Source organism: Ricinus communis, chromosome 3 (assembly GCF_019578655.1).
Source record: "Ricinus communis isolate WT05 ecotype wild-type chromosome 3, ASM1957865v1, whole genome shotgun sequence".
NCBI lineage: Eukaryota > Viridiplantae > Streptophyta > Magnoliopsida > Malpighiales > Euphorbiaceae > Ricinus > Ricinus communis.
In genome coordinates, this window is record NC_063258.1 from 28479590 (window position 1) to 28495603 (window position 16014).

The 16014-nt window shown below is 35.0% G+C and overlaps 2 protein-coding genes across 4 annotated transcripts; one reads left to right on the forward strand and one right to left on the reverse strand.

Annotated features, from left to right (window-relative positions):
- Positions 1-536: 536 nt before the first annotated feature.
- LOC8272532 (protein phosphatase 2C 77) lies at positions 537-3819 on the forward strand. Its single transcript, XM_002514049.4, has 5 exons — positions 537-678; positions 1435-2381; positions 2496-2846; positions 2949-3054; positions 3258-3819. Exons 2-5 carry the CDS (start codon positions 1551-1553, stop codon positions 3590-3592), a joined length of 1623 nt encoding a protein of 540 aa, XP_002514095.2. The 5' UTR covers positions 537-678; positions 1435-1550; the 3' UTR covers positions 3593-3819.
- Positions 3820-4555: 736 nt separating this feature from the next.
- On the reverse strand, positions 4556-9894 carry LOC8272530 (mitogen-activated protein kinase kinase 2). 3 transcript variants are annotated; one of them, XM_015716146.2, is made up of 9 exons: positions 9544-9891; positions 9369-9453; positions 8591-8725; positions 7403-7627; positions 7103-7285; positions 6730-6953; positions 6263-6308; positions 6057-6154; positions 4556-4940 (listed from the first exon to the last, which is right to left on the reverse strand). In XM_015716146.2, the coding sequence occupies exons 1-8, from the start codon at positions 9624-9626 to the stop codon at positions 6065-6067; spliced, it is 1071 nt and encodes a 356-aa protein (XP_015571632.1). In that variant the 5' UTR covers positions 9627-9891; the 3' UTR covers positions 4556-4940; positions 6057-6064. The 3 variants fall into 3 exon arrangements, with proteins under 3 accessions (XP_015571632.1, XP_015571634.1, XP_015571633.1); XM_015716147.3 differs by lacking the exon at positions 4556-4940 and adding an exon at positions 4993-5328 and having other exon boundaries at positions 9544-9893; XM_015716148.3 differs by lacking the exon at positions 8591-8725 and having other exon boundaries at positions 9544-9894.
- Positions 9895-16014: the final 6120 nt, after the last annotated feature.

Here is a 16014-nt window from a genome sequence, read left to right on the forward strand (position 1 = left end):
GAGGTTAAAGGAAAAAGTGTGTCAGTGCATGTATCTAATCTATTTGTTGTCGTACTGAATCTTCTCTCAACTTTCAATAATCTTACACGTCATCGACTTTTGATGACCAGACTCCGCATTTTCTGACAAACCGTCCATCTTTACGTGGCACTTTTTTTTACTCATTTTTCCCACATGACTCCATTCATTCCTTTCTCTTTAGTTTTTTTATTAGTTAAATTTTTATTTTATATTCTCTAATCTATTTATTTTATCTAAATGGTTTTATATTTGCTAATAATAAATAAATTTAATTTATTATATGTTTATTTTTTATTTTTTCTGAAAGGTTTTTATGCTATTTTTTATAGAAAAGTTATATAATTATTCTTAATAATAAACTAATATAGATATTATATATTTAATAAAAGAATAAAATAAAATACATGATACAAATTTCTCGATCGATTTTTCTTTGTGAGATATCTGATCTATAGGCGATGAAATATTCAATGAACGATCTATTCAGTTAAATACTTTCTCTTTTCTTATTACAGAATATTCGAATATAAATAAGTTAATATTAATGGACACGTGTGTGCTTCTCCATTTTTCTAATTCTTTCTGACATGATGTGTTTCTTTTGAGCTCTGCTATTCATTGGCATCTTCCCCTTCTCTTGCGCTGTTTCTTGTAAGGGTAAGCAAACTCTAACATTTTTGGTGTAATTGCTTTTGTTTGCATTATCTTTCTTTTATACTCATTATTATTGTTTTGTAATTTTAAGAAATTCTTGTAAGTTCTTGGAGAGTACTATAGTCATTAAATCTTTATTGTATCTCCGATCAGGACTGTTTTTTTTTTTTGATAAATTTATGGAAGATGGATAGATAAATAGGTAGTAGCTCCATATAGTTCAGGTGGTGACTCAGTTTATATCTTTTTTTTTTAATTATTAAAAGAAATAATTAACTTGGTTAGTTGAAGGTGGTTAACTGGAAAGTAAAAAAGAAGAGAAAAGAAAGAAGCCAATTTTCAAGAGGCTGATATCAATTGCCTTCAATTCAGGGAAGCTTGAAATCTCTGGGCTTTTCTATTTTGTTTTAATTCTCTTTCACGACTCTTTGCTTCTGTTACTAATTCTCATATCTTGCTCATTTGATCATATCCATCATTGTTTATAAACAAAAAGTAGATCAAAAGGTTAGTTTGGAAGGTGGAAAAGGAGGGTGTTTTTTCTTTTTGGGCCTCTCTCTCTTTCTAAGATCAATCATTGTTTTAGATAGAGAATACTCCAGTTGTGGTTAAATAAGTTCTAGAGCCATCTGTTTCTAGCATTTATTTCAAGTGTATTCTTTCATTTCTTTCAGTCTCGTTTATTGTAGGTTCGTGTCCATTTTTCAGCTATTATTTTTCTGCCCTGTTGAATTTTCATTCATTTCTTAAATCTTTTAGCTTCTTCAATTCGTTTCTGCTGTAAAAGCAATTCATTTGAGAAACGAATTAGAAGATACACAGTAGTGGCACACATAGGACCAGTTTCAAAGTTAAGAATTGTTGTCACAAGTGAAATGAATTCAATGGAGGAGTTATCTCCGGCAGTTGCTGTTCCATTTAGCATAGACAAAATGATGTGCAATAAGTCACCAGTAACAGCCCACATGGAAATTGCTGGCCTAAAGCGTATGGCAGATAAAGCAAACTTGATCTCAAACCCCACAAGGAAGCCAAATATGCCCTTTGAGTCTGTTACTTGCAAAAATGAAGGTTATAGCAGCAATAGTGCAAAGAGTGGAATTAATCAGGTGTTGGTAGCTGCAGATTTGAGTGCCAGGGAAACAATTAACGTGCGATTTGAGGATGATGAGTTAATATTGTTAGGTGATGACCAATCACTTGAAAATATATGTTCTCAATCTATGGCTAATGATACCAGCAGTATCTGCTGCGAGGAACTTTTGGCTTTAAATGCTAACTCAATTAGGAATTCATTGGATGTTGAAATAAGTGATGGTAATTTTGAAATGATCCCAAAGTCCTATCTGAGAGAACCAAATGTTGAATTAGAATCTATGGATGGTATTGTTTCAGTTGCGGCAGATACTGAGGATAAGAATGGCTATAGTTCTGATCCGAAGTTATGTACTGTACCTCCTGGGATGCTAAAAGAAAAGAGGATCAATATTAGTGTCTTTGAATCGGATAACATACCGCTTTGGGGATTTACATCTGTTTGTGGAAGGAGACCTGAGATGGAAGATGCGTTTGCTGCTATGCCACAATATTTGCAAATTCCTGCTCAAATGCTGATGGATGATCATGTCTTAAATGGCATGAACCAGAAAGCAGGTTGCTTCACTGCGCATTTCTTTGGTGTCTATGATGGACATGGTGGCTCTCAGGTACATTTAATTCCCTCTTTTCTCCTTTGGTTACGTATTCATCACTATCATCAGTGTATCAATAAACCAATATTGCTTTTCTTTGTCGAAACTGAGGGTGCTTTGTTTCTGTAGGTTGCTAATTATTGCAGTGAGCGTATTCATTTGGCTTTGGCTGATGAGATAGAAATTGCAAAAGTAGGCTTCTGTGGTGGAAGCACTAGTTGGCAGGAAAAATGGAAGAAAGCCTTCTCGAACTGTTTTATGAAAGTTGATGCGGAGACTGCAGGATCAAGGAAAGGCACTGCAGGAAGCAATATCAATGACTGTGAGGCTCATCCTGAATCCATTGCCCCTGAAACTGTTGGTTCTACTGCAGTTGTTGCCATTGTTTGTCCAACTTGTGTTATAGTTGCAAACTGTGGCGATTCAAGAGCTGTCCTGTGTCGTGGAAAAGTGGCTATGCCATTGTCAGTTGACCACAAAGTAAGGCATGGTTTCCTTGTTTTTGCAATACTTTCCAGGAAAGTTTCACCCGGCATCCTCAAGGTGGTCAGTCTATTTATCAACTTTATATTTTGCTTGCAGCCAGATAGAGAAGATGAATATGCACGGATAGAGGCAGCAGGAGGCAAGATCATACAGTGGAACGGGTCACGTGTCTTTGGTGTTCTTGCAATGTCAAGATCCATAGGTACACATCTCTACTCTGTTCCTTGATGTTGTTCACTTGTGCCTTTCATGTTCTTGATATTGGCATCTACGCCAAGCATGCTTGATGGCTTGATGCTACTAGAACATCAACAAAGGGCATGCAATCCTATTGCTTTAGTTCATATCAACAATGGACAGTATTAAAATATATTGTTAATAATGAATTTCATTTGTTGTATTCAGGTGATAGATATTTGAAACCATGGATCATCCCAGATCCGGAAGTAATGTTTGTTCCTCGAGCGAAAGAAGACGAGTGCCTTATTATTGCAAGCGACGGCTTGTGGGATGTGATGACGAATCAAGAAGCATGCGACATGGCACGAAGAAGAATCCTTCTTTGGCATAAAAGATACGGTGACACCTTGTCTGCAGAAAGGGGCGAGAGAGCTGATCCTGCTGCTCAAGCTGCAGCAGAATGCCTCTCGAGGTTTGCTCTTCAAAAGGGAAGCAAAGACAATATTACTGTTATTGTCGTGGACCTGAAATGTCACAGGAAATTTAAGAGAAAAGCTTGATAGACGGCTAATAACTAGTATGTTCGCCCACGGATATTAGTGATAAGACATTTAGAAGAAAAAGAAGAATTATATATATATATATATATATGCATCCTTTGTTTTCTTTATATTTGCAGCAACTCGGTTTAGCCCATTAATTTTTTATTTGGGCTAAACATTATATTCGAGGCAAGTCTATAATTTGTATACGAAAACCTGCAATGCAATATAGTTTTCTTCTTCTCCTTCTTGATTCTTCTAAATCCGATTAGAGAAAACAAGGGCTTCAGACATCATTGTTTTGATCGAAAAGGAATATCCTAACCAGACACTTGTTCTGTAACCAATCCAGCAATTACAGAAGACGAACAGTTCCAAACACTTGCAGCTTTATAAAATGTCTCAAGTAACCATCATTATCCATAGCATACATACTTTTCTGTGTCCAGCTGCGTGCGGTTGCTTATCAGGACATGGATGAGGCAGCAATATGTCAATGAAATACAGTATTTGGAAAATGGTAAGAGCAGAGGTCCATTTTTGTGTGAAAGTATCGCAACAAATGCTCCCATCACCTTTATTTAATATTGGGGACGAAAGATTTTGGCCCTAAATGCAACCTTTGGAGGCATTAAAAGAGTAATCCATAGTAACTCGAACTACAACTCTTTTACATGGACGATCACAGGGTCCCGTGATTGCTGCTTGCAAGTGGAACACGTCTTCGGAACTCAGATACACAGCATGTACACTGAAACAAGTAGGTGGAACTTTCTGCAAATGATCCAGTTCCCCTTCAATGCGCGTAAAAGCCAAACGACTACAAGCCATAATGCTTCAAACTGGGACTTAAAGATGAAAAATTAGGGTTTGGAGGAGATTTAAAGGAAAAACAAATATTTATTCAATTGCTTACAGAAAAATTTAAATGACTAAAGAATATAGCCACAATCAAAGATATAATAAAATCTACAAAGACAATTTTCCAATCTCTAAAATAAATTAATTATTAAGAAAAGCTAACATAATTACTCTCAAGTTAATTACAAAATTTAGAAGGTTAATATCAAGAATAGTACAAGTTACAACGGACATTGTATATATTCATTGACACCAACATTAATATTAAAAAGCACCTTTACCAGTAATGATAAGCCCTCAATTCAACAGTATCTGTTCCTTGCACGATAAATCTTTTGGTGCCGGTAAGTTTCCATGAAAGTAATAATGCTTTTTTTTACAGCCATAAAACTTGTCATTGTAATGGCAGCAAGCAGTTTATTTTTCAATTGCAATGGCAGCTAAAACCTCACCAAGTCTTCAAAATTTCAGGCAGGTACCTTCCCTAAATTGCCTCACGTCCTATCTGTTTGCAAATAGGAACTCTTATTAAAAAGAGTTAAGAACTTCTATATTAAAATAAGTTTCGAACTTATATATTAAAACAGGAATGTATACACGCACAACATTTTCACTATAATTCAGTAGGAAAATTGCATTCAACTTAAAGGTACTGTCAGACTCTTAGACGATATACTAAATTCAAGATAGCCCGCAACTGAGAGCTTAGGACAAGGAATTTTTAATTGCCTCCCATGCCACAGAATGGCCACACTAAATGTGTGAACAAGCAAATGTAAAATGAAAGAAGGAAGAAGTTACATTTTCAACAGAAGAATGTGAGATGGATAAAGGCTTGCTGTATTGAATGCCATGGTTTGTACTAAAGATAAGTGTAATGGAAGTCTTGTTACCTACACCAACATTTTGTTCAGCAAAAATGAGAATAAAGTAAGGTTAGATTTTATGAAGTAAAAATGGAAACAAGATTTTTAGGAAGTACAGTATAGTTTTCAATTTTATTTTGTTTGGAAAGGGTAAATGGTAAATGAAGATTTTAAAAGATAACATTTTTTTTTTTTAAAAAAAAAAAAATCCTCACCCCACTGATTTAATGGGCTGAGATTTAAAGGGTTTTAGAGATTTTTTAAAATTTCCAAAAACCTTACTTCTCAATTGGTATTTCCTTCTTCAAAACTATAATTGGAGATTCCAAAATTTTATAAAATTCTCAAAAACCTTAGAAAACCTCTATCCAAATAGGCTGCAAGAAGAAAATGCCAGTTTCTTCTTTTGTTTCCTCATAGGTTCGTCCAAGGTCCTAGGCATTATAACTATTACCACCTGACAATAATTGTGGTTAAGTTATTTTTTTCTTCCTTTTTCTCTAATTGCATTTTTTTAAATTAACTTGTAAATGATCTCCATTTTATGCAAATACTATAAGAAAAGGAGCAAATAGAAAAAAAAATATTGATAAGTACAGGAAAAGAACATTTGAGTGAAAATTCATCATGCAAGAAGCACTAACTCACAGAACAAGGAAAGTAGCAATTCTCCAAAGGATGTGAAGTAAAACTGACTAGAGCATAAGATCAATACCCCTTCTTTTATAGGATTTGAAAGCAAAATTGGTACTTACCAATTACTTCAAAAGGTTGCAAGTGGAGAGCCTGCATTTGTGAAGTAAGATGAGAGATCCACATGCAGGTCCTCGTACATGTTCATTAATGGATGTGCCTGGTATTTGCATTGGGAAGTTAGGAAGAAAAAGAAGGTCAGATCCAGAACTGTTCATTTGATTTCATTTCAAACTCAAGGGGCCAAAAGAAAATTACTTTCACTTACCATAAGCTCATGGGCTGACAGTCTGTTGTTTGGGTCTTTCTGCACACTAAAAGGGAAAATAGAACCCGAGATGGAGATTAGTATACTAAACACTCATAGCAGTGTCTAGGCTGATTGAAAACACCAATTAAATCCTACCGCCAGAAGTGTTATTCCATTCCAAAGGAAAAGAGGACAAAATTGACAAGCAAAACCTTCGTTTATAAATGCATAATTTTAATATATTTCCTTTTTCTTTTAATCAATTCAACTAAATATACACATCCCAGATCACGACAAATATATTACACAGGCAACTTAATTACACCAAATAATATCAAACATAAGTTCCTTGATAATTATAAGCTCAACTCCTGAATTATCACATTCACATATATCATATTAAATGCATAAAATCAGCCGACGAGTAAAAACAGCAAAACAATCACAGAATTTATATTTTTTTGGAAACATCAGATTATCTTTACCATGAAGACACGAACGAACAGAACTCTGGAGAAAATTGATCAGAAGGTGCGGAAGGTTGTGGTTGCTCAACAACAGCTTCCATAAGCTCATAAACATTAACCCAGTCTTCACCCTGCTCTGGAGGGGAATATGGAAATTTACCAGTTGCACATTCCAATAATACCAAACCCAGGCTCCAAATGTCACTTTTGTAGCCATACTTTGCTCCACTAATTCTCTCAGGCTATAGAACACAATCACACAGGAACAAGTTACAAATACAAGCATTAATAATACAAATATTGTAGGAACTTCGTAGCCAGAGAAAGTGGATCGGTTCTTGCAAAACGGCAAAAGTCACTAGCACTACCACATGTTTAATCAAATACTTACAGACATATAGTTGTATGTACCAACAAAAGTATTAGCCAGCCCAGAGGTGCTTGCCATTATCGCACTCACACCAAAGTCAGTGATTTTGACTTCTCCTCTGTGATTTATTAATAAATTAGAAGGTTTCAAGTCCCTATGGATAATGTGCTTTTCCTGATGAAGATATAATAAACCCTTGAGCACCTGCAGCAATAGAAAGAAATAAAAGCGAATAAAAAAAGCAACTGGCAGTAAAGAAAATGGAAAGTACTATGAAATAACTTAGATTCCTGAGTTACGTGATTTTCCAAATATATTCACCTGTTTACAAATAGCAGCAAGATATGGTTCTGGTATTGTTTTAACTTTTTTCAGAAGATCAGCCAGAGATCCTCCATCCATATATTCTAAGATAATTGAAATGGCACCATTGTCATAGAAAGATTGGTAACACATGACAACATATGGACATTGTGATGATTGATTAATTTTTAATTCCTGGGCAATTGCTTTCCTTGAATTCTCCTCAATATTCATCTGTATAACCTGAATATGAATAACAATACAGAGTTCAAGATAGACCGATCAATCATGTAAATTACATAGCATGCACATATCATGGACAAGAAGTATACTGATTGATAGTCAAACAGTCATCTGAAGACTATGGAAAAATGTCCATAAGGAGTAACCCCTTAAGAGAGTTAATATGAAGGAAGGACATGGAGCAACACAAACCAATATTATGCCTCGCTTTTCACTTCAAACCACTTATTTAATCTGAAAGATTTAAGAGCATGAAGGACTAAATATGAATATCAAACCACTTAATTAATCTGAAAGAATTTCAAGAAATATATAGCAACCTGTTGAAATCACTACCATGACCTAAATATGAGAACATGAAGGATAGGGGCTGCAGGAAAAACAGAGTTATTGGTCTAATTTTCAGTTAGGTTGTTGCAGCAATGCCTATTAAAAGCAATCCCTTTGACTTGCAAGAGAAGCATACAAAAGATATACAACTTTCGTTCTTATAATTTGAAACTTAAAATGTATTTCCAGATGGGATAAACATAAAGGTACATAAGGGAAACTGTGACAGAAGTCCCACAGCGTAGAAAGAAAAAAATTTTATCAATAAGAGAATTCTAGGTACTATTCTTTCTCTAACTAGATATATAAAGGAGGCACGTGATTCTGAATAGTCTGCAGTGATTGTCATTTACTCAGAAATAGATACATTAACTTGTGTAAAGTACGTTTATTGGAAACAGAAAAATGAAAGCTTGATGCAATCATTCATTCATAGCCAGCCCCCTAGTTAGCAGGGTAAGAAAATTTTTGAATGCCCAAAGAAAATATACACGAAATACAAAAATTTATATACGATTGAAGATAAGAATTGTTGACATTAATACAGATTGTAATAACTAGAGGACCCATGTACTTAAGTACATAAATGATAGAATGGGAGAAAGCAAGATATAAGTCCTGAATGAACCATACCTTTAATGCAAAAAACTGGCCTGTCCATTTATGTTGCACCAACTGTACAATTCCGCTACTTCCCTTACCAATGACCTTAATGGTGTCTATGTCTGCTAAACTTAATTGGTTGTCCAATGGCTTAATTGGGGGTGGCTGCAGACAGGCATGCAAAGAAAACAAGCTAAGATTTTGTAAGGCAAGAAATCACACAGTAATTAATAATATCCCTTAATTAAAAGTATAAAATCTTAGGGCATTTCCTTTCCTTTTTTCTTTTTATAATTGAAAGCCCCTTATATTAGCCATGCTACTTGTAATTCCTATGAATCCGCGCAGAATAAAACTGAAAAGTTTGGATAGCACAATATAGTAATGGGAGGTGTATACAACTTTGAATAGGAATTGAGATTTGCATTCTCAGTAAGGCTTTGTCAGGTAAGTGGCTGTGGCTCTGAAGATTCTATATGAAGATGATAGGTTATACAGGAGAGCTATAAATACTAGGAACCTTCATTTGTGCAACAAATTAAAAAAATTGTTGATACGTATTTAAAGCAAGTGGCTTGTAGAGGACATTGAGCAACAAGAGCACGTCACATTTCCGAGAATTAGTATTTAATGATACTCAGTATATACACAATGCAAAAAAGAGTCCGTACAAATTCATATATAGCGATCCAGTAAATACCTAACTCAAACTAAAGAAAAATCAAAGAAATTCAGCTTTTAATACCTTTCTTTAAACGGAATTGCAAAAGTATTAGATCATTTCTTTAAGAAAAGAGAACAAACTTACTGCTTCGGGTTCAGTTTGAGAGACAAGTCGAACACCATCGCGATTAACAAGTAGATCGCCGTCCATAAAAGTACCGCTTTGAGTTCTGCAACCGATCCGCAACCACAAATCAGGGCCTAAAATAGCAACACAAACATATCTATTGACACACAAAGTAACAAAAAGAAAAACTTACAAGAACTTAGCAAAGGAGACTTCATCAGGAGGAGGAAGAGCGAGCTTCAGCTCCACAATAGGGTTTAATGTTCCTTTTTTCATGATTCAGTTTGAGATTTCTTGTGTTCGTGTGGAATGAGAGAGAGAGGAGAGGAGAGTCGTTGCAAGTCTTCTGAAGGTTTAATTTAAATTAAAGAGTAAATTAGAGAGTGATAAGGAAAGTTAAAGGAAAAAGGAATTGAGAAAATTGGTTGGTAAGACAAAGGAATGACTAAAGAGACCAGTCCCCATTACAGAACTCGCAGCTTATATGAACATGCTTCAGACCTTCCCGTTTACTTTTCCTTTCCTCTTTTTTACTCGCGCCCTTTTTCCATTTTTCTTATTTTTCCCAGTATCCCTTTCTTTTACTTTCTACTATAAAAATATCAAATATATTAATTGTACAGATTTAATTTAGTTTAATCCAATTAATAAAAAATAATTGAAGTATTTAGCGGGAGTGTTCAACCAAACCAATGACTTAACCAACTCGAGAAATCCGATAAAAATTGAAATTAATTTTAAATTGTTTTGAGTTAAAAATGATTTATAAATGTTTAAAATCGAATAAAAATGGATTAAATTTAATTTTAAATTTAAAAATTATAATAAATTTTGACTCAACCTAAAATATAATTTATATAGAAATACATCATTTTAATATTATATATATTTTCTTTTATAATTTTAACATTTTTGACAATAATTTTATTATTTATTTATTATTTTTTCTCTTAAATCTTTAATAATATTATTTAGTTTTATTATTTTCATCAAAAAATAATATTTAATTTTAAATTTTATTTATTTAACTATATTCATTCATCAAATTTAATTATATAATTATATGTAATTTTATTTGTTACTTTTTTATTTAGTTTTATTTTTTCGGATTTGATTTTTAAAATCCAACTCAATTAAAAATCAAATTTATTAGTTTTTTAATTTTAAATATTGGATTCATTTTTTAAATAAGTATAACTAGACCAATATGATTTGAGTTAGCATATAACTTTTAAACCGATCAACTATATTCACAAACACCCTTAATATATAAAATCATGCAAATATATCTTTAATTTAAACTGCTTAATGTATCCCAATAAGTTATTAAGTCATGTTTCTTCTCTGTTATAGGAGCATATGCAAAAATTAAGCTTCCAAAAGACACATTAATTCATTCTTTTTCTATATATAAATTTTAGAATGGAAAAAAAACTCTTTAATGGCTATTAAGTATATTCTATTATTTATCTCTCTTACCTTTTTTATTCTTTTAAGAGTCACATTCTCTATTTTAATCATTTATTTTTTTTATTTTATTAATAAAAAATTTAAGTATAGAATAAAATAAAAACATAATTGGAATACACACATTTCAATACAAACTAAAATAAATAAAAAATTAACTATTTATAATTTAATAAAAGTGCATATAAAGAGTATTGACAAGGATGCTCTTAGTAAATAAATTTATGGGAAAACTCTTAAATAGTCCATTTCACCGAATGCAAATTAAAGATATTAGTCTAATATTAATTGCATATAGAGTTATCTTCATTTAGCTACGAGATGATTGTCTCTCTATACAAAGCAATTCAATGGAAGGATCCAAAAGGTTGACAATTGTAATTTCTTAAGAGTTTCTCATTGCTAAATGTAATGACGACATTGAATAAAGAAAAAGTAAAAAAAAGTAATAATGACAATCTAAACACAGTCAAATGAAAGTGCTGCAGCAATCCTGTGCTTATCATTCCTAAAAATAACAATAATGCACTAATTTAGCAATAATGCTGAAATCCGAGTTCGAGTGCATTATGTTAGGAGAATGATCATAATAATGGAGAAAATGAAATCCACGGACCATGTTGTCATTGACGAGCTTCTAGCCTTTATGCTTTTCTCCTTCTCTTAGCTGTCAATGGCTTTAAGAGGTCCACAACTAAGCACTGCTGTGAGCCGAGCAAAAGATGTCTCTGGATACTCCTTGTTCGGAGATTCATCCTAAGCCAGATGATCGGGATCTAGATGGTTCCCAGAAAAAGAATAAAAAGCCACTGCCAATGTTCGACGAGGCAATTGAGTTTCTTGCCAGGGAAGGAAAAACGGTCATTGACGTTTCTTATGATGAGTTCAAAGAAATTATGGCACAACTCAACATTGAATATGGCAAACCCCTTACAACATATTCAAGAAACAAAACTTTGTTAGAAAAACCTTTAACCAAATCATCCACAAAAAACCCCTCACCATAAAAGAATATGTTCAATCCTCCTCACTTTCTCAGTGTTCACTTACTGCTACTTCTAAGAAAACTCTCTCTGCACTCTCTTATGGCTTTCTAACTTTCTCATTTCTCTTCTCTTGATCCAATGGCAATGTTCTAATAGTTGCTACGATCTGTTTCTGGTGTAATCCAAAACTACTCTGATCACAAGACAGAAGATCGGAATTCAGTTCTTTCCTGATTGCGTTGTGTGGACGCACATCATTGGTTCAGATCTTCCAAGCAAGGATATTCTGATAGGATTTGATGTTTATCACCAAGCTCAAAAGCTCCAAATCCTTCCAACTGGTATAAAGTTCAAGAGACAGTTTAGGTCATACACTGAAACTTCAAATCTGTTTTCTGCTGACGGGATTGTAAGAGGTGGCAGATTGTGGGCCAGCTCTTTTAATTTTTTGACAGCTGTCGTTTGTTCCGCTCCCCATGGAGGAGGGTTCTTCTTGAGCATCTTTGAGAGGTGGCACGTGTAACCAGACAGGTGTGGAATGGCCTCTCGAACATAATTCAGGATTCCTTATCTCTTGCAGACTCTTTTGAAGAGGAAATAGAGTCCCTACTTTCAGAGCAAGAAGATCTTACCCCAGAAAGCTTATTTGGGTTAGAAATGGAGTTCTTCTTGAGCATCTTTGAGAGGTGGCACGTGTAACCAGACAGGTGTGGAATGGCCTCTCGAACATAATTCAGGATTCCAAGGAACTGTTGAATTTGTTTTGCTTGCACATTTCTGGGGCTACATCCCAGACAAAGTGTCCTCTGACTTGTGCAGCATAAATCTGGTTGCCAGATGCTTGAAAGGAGTGAATAGGGACCTTCTCCCTAGGCCGTGATACTGGTTGTATCATTGATGCTTGGAAAATTGACGGTCTTTGAGGAAGATTCCTCGGCTTCGATTCTTGTATAAAGAGGGATCGTTTTGATTGAGGCTGGAGCTTCTCATAATTTGTTACCCACTCAATAGGAATTAGTTTTTGTAGATCTTCCTTTTCAAGCTGTCGAGGAGCTTGAACTATTGTAGGAGTTTGGCCCAACGTTTTGTACCTCCTGTACAAAACTGGACGGGTACCGGGTTTCCAGCCTATAAACCTTTGGATCTGACTCAATCTCCATTCTGCAAGTTGCAGAAGGGGGTTTGCCATATTCAATGTTGAGTTGTGCCATATTAGTCTTAGTGGGATACCCACTAACCTTTGTATATTTTCTACCGACTCTCCACTCTATATAAGGAGAGGTCTTTGATAATAAGAGCCAAGCAAGTTTTCCTCTAAACAAGTCTCTCTAAGCTCGACAGCTTGAAAAGGAAGATCTACAAAAACTAATTCCTATTGAGTGGGTAACAAATTATGAGAAGCTCCAGGCAGCTCAATCAAAACCAGTTCAAGCCACAGATCCCCTCTTTATACAGCAAAAGGATCTGATGGTGAAGAGTCGCTGAGAGAGCATTTTCAACTTGACTAGCTCCCGTGATCTGGACTTGTACTTTCAAGGCAGTGGATAGATAAGGATCACTTAGAGAGAGGTTAAAGTTTGGAAAGAAAGTCAAAACAACACTACCAGTGTTGAGTGTTGTGAGGGGTTTTTTGTGGATGATTTGGTTAAAGGTTTTTCTAACAAAGTTTTGTTTCTTGAATATGTTGTAAAGGTTGATGATAGGTACTAGAGTATCTTCTATCTGTACGTTATCAGGAATATGGGAGATCTCAACAAGATGATCTATCTTGTTAGATATGGTTTTCTTAAAGAAGTGTAAGAGATTCATAATAGGCACCTCTATAGCATGATGACAGACTGTAGACAGGCACCATAGAAACCATAACTCACTTTCATGCTTTGGATGTTCAGGAGATAAGTGTTATGCCTTTTGGGCTCAAGACGGCCCCATCTCAATTTCAGAAGATAATGATTGAGATTTTTGGGCCTATCCTTTACTCTTCTTTGATCTATATCGACGACATCCTTCTATTCTCAGACAATAATTCCAGAGCTTTGGAATACCATGCTATTTTCACCAGATGAGATACAACCTGAGGTTAACAATATGATTGCGGCTACAAAGAGACCAGTCACCTCTATTACTCTTGGAGAAATCTGGCAATTCACACTCTCTTCCATTAAGAGACTGTGTGATCAACAGGAATTATTCAAAAGGTTGTCTAAAATATCCTTCTGACTTTCTTCATGCAGACCAATCATCAAGATTGGTATTTCACTATCATTTGAATCTGAAGAAGATTCTTGTGAAGACTCTGTGGAGTCTGAGAACTCCATTTCTAACCCAAATAAGCTTTCCTTCAAGACAACAAATTCCCTCTCCCTCGAATCTCAAATCTCAAGGTCCACATCCAAAAGGCCCAGTACTATTCCAAATTTGACCTAAAGGCAGGCTTTTGGCAACTCGGTATCCAGCCCACAGAGAGATACAAAAGGGGAGCCGAGAGCTGTTCATGGCATAATCCTCATGCTGTAAACTCAAAGCATGGACAGATCCTCAAGTTAAGACACAAGCGGCCTCTTGCCATGGGGGTCTTTCTACTCTTTTGGATCTTTAAATTAGCTGAGTTAGCTCTTTTGGATTACACCAGAAACAGATCGTAGCAACAAAAGTTAGTGGATATCCCACTAAGACTAATAATACAGCACTATCAGACAAAAGTTAGTGGATATCCCACTAAGACTAATAATACACTCCACTTACATAATAAGGACAAACAATAATATAAAAGAGTGGCCGACAATTGTATGTGGTCAGAAGACGTCATCATATGAGTCATCATCCATTGGCTGGGAGTCTTGCATGAGGGCTTCTTGTTGTGCCCTGGTTAAGGTAGGGTCATCCAGAGGAGTTGGAAGATCAGAGAAACAGAAATGTTCAATGGATTGTTCAGTTGATTGATGTCCATTGAAGGTGCAGACTAATGGTGTAGACACATTAAACAAAAGTTAGTGGATATCCCACTAAGACTAATAATACAGCACTATCAGACAAAAGTTAGTGGATATCCCACTAAGACTAATAATACACTCCACTTACATAATAAGGACAAACAATAATATAAAAGAGTGGCCGATAATTGTATGTGGTCAGAAGACGTCATCATATGAGTCATCATCCATCCACTAACTTTTGTTTAATAGTGCTGTATTATTAGTCTTAGTGGGATATCCACTAACCTTTGTTTGATAGTGCTGTATTATTAGTCTTAGTGGGATATTGGGATATCCACTAACCTTTGTTTGATAGTGCTGTATTATTAGTCTTAGTGGGATACCCACTATCATGCTTCTTTGAGCTCCAGTGTCAAAGAAAGCTATTACTGGAACAGGCTTGGAGTATTTTGAGGACAGTATCTGTATGGGAATATATGGGACTGGAGGAGGTTTTGTAGTAAATTGAAAAGTTTCAGGAGATGGAGGAGAAACAAAGAAGGAAGATAATAGGGTTGGAGAGAGAGGATATTGTATTGCATCTTCCAGAATATCCTTCTGACTTTCTTCATGCAGACCAATCATCAAGATTGGTATTTCACTATCATCTGAATCTGAAGAAGATTCTTGTGAAGACTCTGTGGAGTCTGAGAACTCCATTTCTAACCCAAATAAGCTTTCTGGGGTAAGATCTTCTTGCTCTGAAAGTGGGGCCGTCTTGAGCCCAAAAGGCATAACAGTCCACTGGTATTGGGCATTAGGGATACAAAATGCAGTTTTGTATCTCTCTGTGGGCTGGATACCGAGTTGCCAAAAGCCTGCCTTTAGGTCAAATTTGGAATAGTACTGGGCCTTTTGGATGTGGACCTTGAGATTTGAGATTCACTCCTTTCAAGCATCTGGCAACCAGATTTATGCTGCACAAGTCAGAAGACACTTTGTCTGGGATGTAGCCCCAGAAATGTGCAAGCCAGAGTGCCTATGTCATGATGACATGGATTATGCTGAACCCTGTTTTCAGCAAAACATCCTTGCTGGCATTACAGGATCACAATTATGACTGGAAAACTTATGTCTGAAAAAACCAAAGTAAAAATAAATTTAAAAATAATCAAAGACTTTATATTTTTCCCACCAATTAAGCACTTAAAAGTGTGAAAATATTATTAAATGATGTATAGCTTTTCTGTGTTGAGTATTTTTAGTTTACAATGAGATATTGATTATATATATATA

Coding starts and splice junctions, on each gene's coding strand:
- LOC8272532 (XM_002514049.4), top strand. CDS start 1,551: ATGAATTCAATGGAGGAGTTATCTCCGGCAGTTGCTGTTCCATTTAGC. Junction 2,847..2,948: donor CATTGTCAGTTGACCACAAA/GTAAGGCATGGT, acceptor TTTTGCTTGCAG/CCAGATAGAGAAGATGAATA. Junction 3,055..3,257: donor TGCAATGTCAAGATCCATAG/GTACACATCTCT, acceptor TGTTGTATTCAG/GTGATAGATATTTGAAACCA.
- LOC8272530 (XM_015716146.2), bottom strand. CDS start 9,626: ATGAAAAAAGGAACATTAAACCCTATTGTGGAGCTGAAGCTCGCTCTT. Junction 9,454..9,543: donor GTCTCCTTTGCTAAGTTCTT/GTAAGTTTTTCT, acceptor GATCGGTTGCAG/AACTCAAAGCGGTACTTTTA. Junction 6,309..6,729: donor TGTTCGTTCGTGTCTTCATG/GTAAAGATAATC, acceptor TTTCCCTTTTAG/TGTGCAGAAAGACCCAAACA.